This window comes from Mesitornis unicolor, unplaced genomic scaffold (assembly GCF_000695765.1).
Source record: "Mesitornis unicolor isolate BGI_N332 unplaced genomic scaffold, ASM69576v1 scaffold11495, whole genome shotgun sequence".
NCBI classification, from domain to species: Eukaryota; Metazoa; Chordata; class Aves; order Mesitornithiformes; family Mesitornithidae; genus Mesitornis; species Mesitornis unicolor.
The window spans coordinates 8,223-18,377 of record NW_010187516.1 but is presented as its reverse complement, the minus strand read 5'-3'; the positions used below and the strand labels follow the sequence as shown (position 1 = coordinate 18,377).

General features: G+C 51.4%; 1 protein-coding gene across 1 annotated transcript in view; it reads right to left on the bottom strand.

Moving 5' to 3' along the window:
* Positions 1 to 10,155, bottom strand: part of SLC24A3 (solute carrier family 24 (sodium/potassium/calcium exchanger), member 3) — a gene marked incomplete at its 5' end in the record, with an annotated part of 18,719 nt that overhangs the window by 739 nt on the left and 7,825 nt on the right. Inside the window, 4 exons of the mRNA XM_010185475.1 lie at positions 419 to 484; positions 7,220 to 7,332; positions 7,828 to 7,942; positions 9,306 to 9,472. Of these exons, the coding sequence (XP_010183777.1) occupies positions 419 to 484; positions 7,220 to 7,332; positions 7,828 to 7,942; positions 9,306 to 9,472 (461 nt within the window). The remainder of the gene's footprint in view (positions 1 to 418; positions 485 to 7,219; positions 7,333 to 7,827; positions 7,943 to 9,305; positions 9,473 to 10,155) is intronic.

The window sequence follows — 10,155 nt, the reverse complement described above, 5'->3', positions numbered from 1 at the left end:
TTGCAGCAGCAACACCACCATGTCCAGGCACCGTGTTCTGGTCTCTGACGTATTTCAGGAGGTTCCTACGGAGCCCCAAAGCAAACTATGACATTTTTTGTCTGCCTGTCCACCAGGAGAACATCACACACCGAGGGATCTGCCTCAGCTCCAGCATGAAAAATAACTGATGGTTACTGATGATCTCCCAGGCTTATCCCATGGGGGATACACAAACATGAGAGCCACCTTGTGAGAGCGACAGCTTCTGCAGCGCCAGGTTAAGTCTTGGGGAGTCTGCAATAGGAGTGACCGCTCTATCCCCTAACAATGGGCTTTGCAAGCCCTGCTACAGCTGGAGGTGAGAAAGGAACAGGTGAGGAGAACGCCCATGGAAAGCACTCCTTGGGAAATGAGGAACAAGAGACCGTATACGTACTGTGACAAAAACAGACGCCAGCAGGAGACCAACAGAATAGATAAGTCCTCTGCTGTTTAACCGGATCTGTAAAAGAAGGAAGTTTATAAAACCACGTCACTGTTTCAAGCAACAGCACTTCTCTCTGCTGGTAATTCTGTGACCCTGAGCTGCTGAGCAGTAAGCTCTGGTGTGTAAGCTGCCAATGCCAGGTCAGACCATCACATCACGGACTATTCTGCCTGCTCCCTGTTGCCAAAGGGGCGTTATTGGAGCAGCGTTCTCAGGACCTGACAGCATTGCAAACTGTTCTGCCCCCCACGAGCTTTGTCATCCCTTAGTGTTATGTCATGAAATCTTCATTTAGGCAATCAATTCCTACGTGAGTCCTGCAAGAACAAATGGGAGAAAGGAAACTTTGCATTCAGTCACCAGTTGATGCTTTGCAGCGGGGGGAAGGAATAAACAAGGACACACACACACACAACTGCTTCCCTGCTCTTATCTCGGTGAAGGAGGCAAGTCAGTAACCTCAGCTGCTGAAAGTCATCGATGTCGATGCATCTTGGCACACCAGCACAGGCTGAACACGATTTAGCACTGAGGCAAACAAGGCAAAGCAATGAGTTACTGCCTGCGGGGCTGTGTGGAGACATCGTCACGACGGTACCCACACCACAGGCTGCAACAGAGCCATCCCCATGGCAGAGCCAGCCCCGCTGTGCAAGGGGAGAACCAAGATACAGCACCTCAAAGCTGTGGAGCCATTTAACTGCCACTTTTAGAGGCTCTGAAGTCCAACCAAAGGCACTCACCTGCATCTTTGAACACATCTACAGAATCCCAGAATCCCAGGCTGTCAGGAGTGGGAAGGGCCCTGGAAAGCTCCCCCAGTGCAACCCCTGCCACAGCAGGATCACCAGAGCAGTCACACAGGAACACGGCCAGGGCTTTGGGTGTCTCCACACAAGGAGACTCCACAACCTCTCTGGGCAGCCTGGGCCATGCTCCACAACCCTCACACTCACAAACTTTGGCCTCAGCTTCAGCTGGAACCTCCTGTGCTCCAGCTTGGGACCATTGCCCCTTGTCCTGGCATTGGCCATCCCAGAGCAGAGCCTGGCTCCTTCCTCCTGACACTGCCCTTTCCAAATTGATCCCCATGAAATTGATGTATATAAATATAAAATGCACACACACACACACACAAACACACACACACACACACACACACACATATATATCTACAAACACACACACACATTTTAAAAACGTGATTTTATGTGACACAAACCTAAAGCTCTTAGGAAGCCTGCGGAGAGCAAAGCCACCTCTCCAGGCCGTTCCTGAGCTAGGATCATGCTTCTCCTCAGCCTCCTGCTCTCCTGGGGAGCCTGACCATCCCCTTGCTGTCAAAACCGATCACTACTGAAAGCAGTGACTGAATACCCAGGTCTCCTGGCAGAGACCAATCTCAGCAAGAAATTACACATGAGTATTGTTCAAGGATGCTGTGGAAAGGACGTTGCTACTGCTTGTAACTAGACCTGGATGCTGCGCAGTGCAGGTGCATTTTGGGTCACCCCGCGCTGCTGCTGAGGCCAAGCAGCAGAACCAAACGCAGTGACCTTCCTACATGGCAGCCAATTCTTAACTGCTCGGTTTCTTCTACATCTGTATACAAGGAGGAGTAAAACCATTACTCCATTCCTGCAAATGATCTGCAGACGAGAAAACAGTTCCCAGAACGAAAGCTCATCCACCTCCAACACCACATTTTTTCTAACAGCTGGGTTTGTTTCTTGCCTTTTAAACAGGTTTTGGTCCAATAAACAATTCAAAGTGACCTCTCATGCCGTGGTATCTTCTCAACTGTCAGCACAGAAAATCCCAGTACCCAGTGCATCAGTGGCCACTCCTCAGTGCTCGCATCCTTCCAGCCAGGCCAGCAAGCAGCCAGTTTGCCAGAGGAGGGTATCGCCAGTTTGACGATGAGCAGCACCACGATCTCCCGAGCGCTGGGGCACTTGTACCACAGCACCTGTGCTCACCTGCATCCCACCAGCCTGCAGAGCTGCTGCTGCCTGACATGTGCTGCTATCTCCACGGATGTTAAAATTCTGGGTTACAAAAACGGCACGTTTCCCTTCTTCACTGATTTTTGGCATCATAAAGAACAGCCACGATGACAACTTGTTCTTAAAGGTGTTACGGGACTTCTTTAAGACATGAGCTGAAAGTGCATGTATGTACATTGGCTACTCCTATAGCCGTTACATGTAAAATCCAATGCTCTCACTGGACCGAGTGTCCAAGGAAATGAGGGATTTGGATTGCTTCAGAGTGCAAAGGTCAATTTTGGGAGCGTCTGCATGACTGAAGGTGAAAAAGATACTGAAGTGGCACTGTGAAGGCAAGCTGCAGGTTGTGTGTGGTGCACGGGAGGGTGTTTCTGCACCTACGGAGAGGCACCTCAGGTCACAGCAGCTCCTGTCACCGGTCCTGAGCAAACCTCAACGTTGTGCTGAAGCAGGAGCTGCTCTGGGATGAGACAAGGCCAGGCCCTGACCCACAAGAGCTCCTCTCTCACAGCTGGTCAAAGTTGACCTCAGTCGGTCCAACCGAGCTCCATCCTCTCCCCTGCATCTGCTCCACTTCTGCTCCCAACCTGAACAGTCCCTGCATGACAGCGAACCCGTCCCTTTCAATTACTCTAAAAATGCCCCAAAAAACCCTAAATTAACTTTGTGTAACTAAAATACAGACTTAAAGCCACCTTCCCTGCTACCCTAAGCGAGCAGCAGCTGGCTGGGACTGACAGACGCTCCGTTACATTAAATTCCTGTCTGGATGTCGGTCAGGAATTCTGCTTGGCCAGTGCCAGTATCTGTAAAAACCGACGGTATGAAACGCATCAAATGGAAAGGAATCTACAGAAAGGGAAGCAAACGAAGCAGCTGGAGTCATTTTACCACGGAAAACGTCTGAATTCAACCCGAAGCGCAGACGCCGCTCCCCAGCTACAGCACGAGCGTCCACGAAGCCATCAGACGCGTGGACAGTGACCACGCCAAAGGTCTGCGAGCCCGCGCTCTGAGCACAGCGCTCCCACCGAGGGCTCTGGGGCTGCTTGCTCTGGATTGCCTGCAGGGCTCCTCTTCGGGGAATGGAAGGTGCTATAGAGGGCTATTCAGAAAGCGAATGCTAATTGCACGTGGCAGGTTAATGAACGCAGCACACCTCGCGCTGATCCCACACGGGCAAAGCACACGTGGAGCCCCGTCAGCACCAGCCTTCCCTTGCAGCTGCACTGCACTAAAACACTGCAGTTTCACTCCAGGTTAACAGCGCTCACCTCAGGCTCAACCAGCACCACTCCTGGCCTGGGACCTAGCCCAGCTCCCACTGTTACACAGAGCAATTAGCTATTAATTAACCTAAACAACAAGAACTTTCCTTTACGTGGCTCGATTGTTGCCATGGAAAGAAAGGGTTTTCCTGGGAGGGGTGAAAGGCCATTTTCTAATGCAGCTTTCACTTTCGGGGCTTTTCGCTCTGCAAAAAATGGGCCCAGTTGTGAGGGTCACAACCCGATACCTCCTGTGCCACGGGACAGCAGGGTTGAACCCCTCGCACGCAGACAGCAAAGGGTGGTTTCCCGGGGCGAGCAAAGGCGAGCCGTGGAATGCACGTTGTTCCTGGGAGGGGTGAAAGGCCATTTTCTAATGCAGCTTTCACTTTCGGGGCTTTTCGCTCTGCAAAAAATGGGCCCAGTTGTGAGGGTCACAACCCGATACCTCCTGTGCCACGGGACAGCAGGGTTGAACCCCTCGCACGCAGACAGCAAAGGGTGGTTTCCCGGGGCGAGCAAAGGCGAGCCGTGGAATGCACGTTGTCAGACACGGATACGTGTGGCAGCTGGACTGAGGGGAGGAAAAGCACAGCGCTCTGGGTGAAACCCCACTGCTGGGGAGCTCAAAGCCCTGCAAAAGCCGTGCAGGACTCCAGATGTTTCCCCGTGGGCATGGATGGCATCTCCCTGCCGCGCCACGGAGCAGGCAGGAAGGGGACAGAGACGGCGGGTGAGAGGGGCCATAAAACAACAAGAGATGAATGAAAACAGCAGCGACAGCTGGAACAACCCACACTGACGCAAGCCTGGCCTCAAAGAGCCGTGCCCTGGGACGGCTGGGATGGATGCATGGGGAAGAAAAGCTGCCTGCGTTTGTCCAGGCCCAAAGTGCAATGGTCTGGTCTCTGGGGTTGTTTTCTGCTAAATACTCTCACTCCAACACAGGAGTCTCCTCGGAGCCAGACAAAACTCACTGCCAAGCATCTGGGGCGGCTGCAGCCCGAGGGCTTGCAGAGGTTCTCCAGCAAACCCTGCTCTGGGGGCAGACGGGGTTTCCCGTGTCGGATCAGCCACGTCCCTGGGCACAGCTCACGTCAGAGTCCTCCCCATGTACCACAGACAGCCCACACCGTCTGGGGTAAAGCACGTTTCCCTGCTGTCACCCCTGCCTCTGGGCACCGAGGTGTTTGGTTCTGCGTTAGGAGCGACCCGAGGAGCGCTGCCAAAGCCCTGCGCCTAGTTCTGGAAGTGTCTGAAAACACAACGGAAACCCCAAGTACTGATGAAAACAAGAACGTTTGATTCTAGCCAACACTGCTGTTTCTTATCCAGCGCCAACAAAGAGAAGATGCAGCTCACGGGACGGGTTCAGCCCTGTCTGCCCTGCACAGCAGCTCCTTGCTGCCTCTCCCATTCATTTCCCATCCAATACCCACCCGTTTCCAACCCAGAACCAGGAGCTGTTTTACTCATTTCTCTCATTTCAGTTCCACACTGGCCTAAAGGATCCTTTATTTTTTGGACTACCTGCTGCTGCTGCTGCACAAATTCCCCACAGGCCTACAGCTCTGGAAATGCAGTTTTAATTGATGAACTATTCCCACTGCAGCCTGCCCTGCTACTTCTTGTGACTTCTGACTGTGAGCACAGGAGCTCAGAAGGCACTGAAATTTGGTACAATATCTTAAAAATGTGTCCTTAATCCCCAAATTAGGGTAGAAATCGGTCAAGCAGCCTTCCCAGGAGACAAGTGGCATTTCCCGCACGAGGCCATGGAATAGGTTTTCTAGGGCCTGTGACAACGTGTGAGTTCAGGGAAAACGAGGCTGGAAAAACGTCCAAAACTCACAGTAAGGAAGGAGGGAATTTCAGGTTTTAGCAAAGAGCAGGAAAAGGGCCTCAGCTGCAGTTTTCTGTATTACAGAAGGAAAAGCTCAGATCTCTGCTGGTTTCAGCATGGGAAATGCTCCTTCCCCAGGACAGAGCTGTCTGCAGATGGAGCAGGAGGAAAATCACCATTCCCACACTCAGCTTTGGGGCCTGGCTCGTGTCGAGCGGCTGCAGCAGCCCAGAATGCACATGAAGGGTTTGCAGGTCCAAAATCTGCTCTGGATCTGAATGGGGGCCATCGCCCCGCTCCTGCCTGGCCAATACCAAGGTGCTGCTGCCAGCTCCAGCGATTCCCCTGCGGGCAGTGAGGAACCGAGGCTGAACAGCAGAGCAAAAGCAGTGGGAATTAAATACACGTGATCCCACTCTTTTCTGGCAGCTGCTGAAGGGAAAACAGGAGCTACTGCCAAAACCCGAATTTGTTTTGCTCCGGGGTTCAAGCACGAAAGAAATGAGCTCATTCAGGAATATCAGAAGCACTCTGCTATGATTCCATTCCTTGGCTGTAAAAGCTGCAGGTCCTGTGTCTGTCCGAGGATGCTTCTCCTGCAGCAGCCACAGCAGCACCTCACGCTCTCAGTGCTGTACACCTGACCCAGCCACCTCCAGCCTCTGCTGGCAGCTTGGCAACACTCAAACGATTAATAACAGGGACCATGGATGGAGCAGCTTGGGTTCTTTCTTCAAATTATCCAAGGATTTGGAGAGAAATCCAGGAGCTGCAAGTGGAAACTGAGGAAACTCTGCTACCTGTGGGGCTGTTTCCAAGACTGCCTTTTCTAACCATGTGATCACGCAGCACAATGAACATTTCGGGTGTGCCAAACAGCAGTGACACTGTTGTGCCTCTGTGAAGACTGGCTGCCTCTGCTCAGCCACTTGTTCTCACCCTTTTCCACAAAAATACAGATGAGCTACAGATAAGCTGCTCGCTAATGAAAGGGACTTTATTCCTGGAGCACCACTTCCTTTTGTCACTCCTGTACTCAAGAGGGAAGACCGAAGGACCTGCGGGCTGGTCAGCCCAACCGTGGTTCCTGGGATGGAGCAAACAACCTGGGAACCACTTGGAAACGTGTGAAGGACAAGAAGGTGACTGCAAACAGATTTACAAAGGAGAAAGCACTTTTACGAGCCTGAACCCTCCACGGGGTGGACTCATGGGATGAACTGTAGAATGGGGTAGGGGGCACTAAGAATTCCTCTCACCATAGCCCTGCAGGTCTGCTCTACCCTTTACTTTCCACTTATGTGTTTATCCCCTCTGTCTTACTAAAAACAGGATCGTTCTCCTTATTTGGATCACATACAAGTGCATGAAAATACAGTATACTCTAGGGGGTTAGGTTATTTTGGCACAGAGCGCTGTCTTTAAGAGGAAACAGAAGCACCTGTTCTCCAAAGGATGGGGAATGTCCACTGACAATTCATTGCTACCACTCCCAGATCATAACACAGCAGAACTATTTGTTTCTTCAAAACCAATTCACGGAATTTTGGACTTCATTTTTTTTTTCCTAAACAGATCTGTTTTAGTAAAATAAATGAAATTAAAAACGATGTGAACAAACAGGACTTACGTATGATCCATAATTCACTGCTAGGGTCTGCAAAGCCCATGGGAGGCCCAGGCCAATTAAGATATCGAAAACGTTGCTTCCGATGGAGTTGGACACAGCCATATCCCCCATACCTGCAGGAATGGAAACCACGCGCAATCAGACACGTCTCAGGAAAGCCTTCCAACTTTCAAACAGAAGTGCATTAATCTGAGCTAGTCCAGGCAGTTTCCACAGGCTGAGGTGAAGAACTGGAGGAGATCCCCTCGTCCCGTCCCTCTCCTTTCCCCTTTGCCCTCCCATCACACCAGGGAGCAGAGCTGAAGGCGCTGAGCCCACTTCCAATCCCTATGGCTGTGCAGAAAAGCTGGACAGTGACCTGAGACCCTTATGCCATGTTCTACACAACTCTGTACCACTGGTACTGTAATTAAAAAAGCACTGTGACTTTTGGGGAAGGCCTGAGGTTGACAATAGTGCCAAAACTTGTTCCACACCATCATAATTAGCAACATAATTAATTTCCTTCTCTGCTCCCGGCCCTGTGTGTTCTCACACTCAGGACACATCTGTGCTGCCCAAAGAAGGAAACACTTCCCCAGCAGCACGACGTCTCAGTGAGACCCTACCTTGCCTGGCTACGATGAGGCTCGCCATGCAGTCAGGCACGCTGGTTCCAGCTGCCAAGAAAGTGATGCCCATGATCACATCTGGGATCCCCAGGGTGTAGCCAATGATTGTCACCTGGGGAGAGGAAACAAACCGTCCGGCTGTTACAAAAACCACATCAGAGACCAGCTCGGCCCAGTTCTGCAAGATGCTGCGAGACAGGGCAAGCTCACGTCTTCTCTACAGAAAAGCAGGATTTTTTGTATACTCATCACCTGGCAGAGGACAGCACTGAGCTGCTATGTATCCTCTTTGGCTGGCTGCTTCACGCCTTTCATCCACAATTTTCCTGACACTAACCTGGAAAGGGACCGCAGGGTGGCCCATTGCCCTGTGTAACAGCGTCCTGATCTCAGCTGAAGCTTGCAGACATTATGATACAGACATAATAGCTAAGCAGACACTAAAACAACCCGTAGGTTCATTATACGATGGGAATACTACACGTAGGGGGATATCCCCCGGTGACTGCAAACAAATCCTACTGGCAGAGAGGAGGTACTTTAATTTCCTCCTTCCTTTGCTGTGCAGTCTTTGATAAATCAGTGCTCCTCAAATCAATTCATGTTTTTAAATTCTGGATGCCTTTGTCTAATAATGTCCATTTCCTATTACCCACATGTAACTGCTCCTCTGCTCTCTCTGCAGCATACTGCAAGAAGTGTGAACCATTCAGGTAATCATTCAGGTTAGAGAGAAGGAGGAAGTTCTTTACTGAGAGGGTCGTCAGAAGCTGGCACAGGCTGCCCAGGGAGGTGGTGGAGTCACCATCCCTGGATGTGTTTAAGGAGCGGGTAGATGAGGTACTTAGGGATATGGTTTAGGGGGTAGACAGGAACAGTTGGACATGATGATCTCAGAGGTCTTTTCCAACCCAGTGATTCTGTGATTCTGTGATTCATACGTTACAAGCAGCACAGTGACCCTGTGGGCTCTGGTATTTCAGCTGTGGAAAGCTGGAATAGCTTTTTTCTTAAAAAACACCTCATCCTCACAGGTGAAAACGCAGAGGAAAACAAGTGGTTTTCTATTTCCTGTTTAGGAAATGGCTCACTGAAAACCAAACATAACAGCTCCACATGTTATCATTCACAACTGTCTCAAGCTTGCTTGCTCCAAGGAAAGGAAAAGCTACTGGGGCCAGATTCTTACCAGCATCAGGGCCTCTTTACACTTCCCAGCATGGCAAGGAGGTGCTAAATTGGAGCAAGTGTATCATTTTCCCATGTTAAAGAATCTGGGTGAAATTTCAGCCCAAGTTCAAAGGCCTTGGCTACTGCCCCTGATTTTCTTCTTTCAGTGTGGACAGGTCTAATAGAAACAGAAGCGGACTTGGGGTTTCTCGTTTAAAATCTCAGCTATGAAGAACTTGGTACACCTTTCTCCCAGCTGTCAAAACCCCCTTCTGCTGCCTGTTCCTGCTTTGGTTGGTACGCACCATCCACACCATCATGTAGGAGAAGGCTGCGATCCAGAGGGTGGAGGAAGCAAAGGTCACCATGAACCACTTCTCCAGGTGGGGTTTGTTGCAGTTGGGCACTGTGAAGTACAGCACAAAACTCAGCGGCCACGTGAAGAGCCATTTCAAGATTTCCACCTTGCCGGCTGTAAGACAAAGACGAAACAATCACAGCTGTAGTCTGCGTCAGTCCAGAACGCTGCTATGTTGTGAATATTAACACGTGAGATGCCAGGAGGACCTCAGCCCAAGCGCTTTTCCTCATTCAGACCACGGTGCAATGGCAGCAATGAGAGCAGAGAGGGGCACAGGAGCATGAGGTGTCTCCCTGAGTTCGGCAGTAAGGGGTCAGAGCACACCCGCTCCCCGACCACAGTTCCCAAAGGGCAGCAGCAGTCCCTGCAGGCCCTGGCCTGTCTCAACACAGCGGATCTTTCCGGCTGATGCAGGGCTGAGTCAAAGGCAGGGCAGGACACGTTATCATCACCCTGGGACCAGAGCCCTGATGGGTAAAACAGAGACCCCCATCCTGCGGGTGCCGTGCTCAGCAACCTGAGGCAGACGGGGATTTCACAAGTCCCGTGGCTGCTCTGACCTCCTAAGTCCTTCAGAAACAGTGACAGGACCAGGCTGTGCCTGGTTAGCAGCAGGAACCAAAGATGCCCAGGACCTTCTTTAGCCACTGCTCCACCTCAGCACCACCACTGCCCTGTCTCCACCTCACCGCGGAGTCAAAGCGCACCTCATTTCCCAGCACAGGTGAGGCCTTGGCACTGCCCTGGGTTCAGACACCTCACAAGCAGCCCTCACAGCCACCAGAGACGCTGGG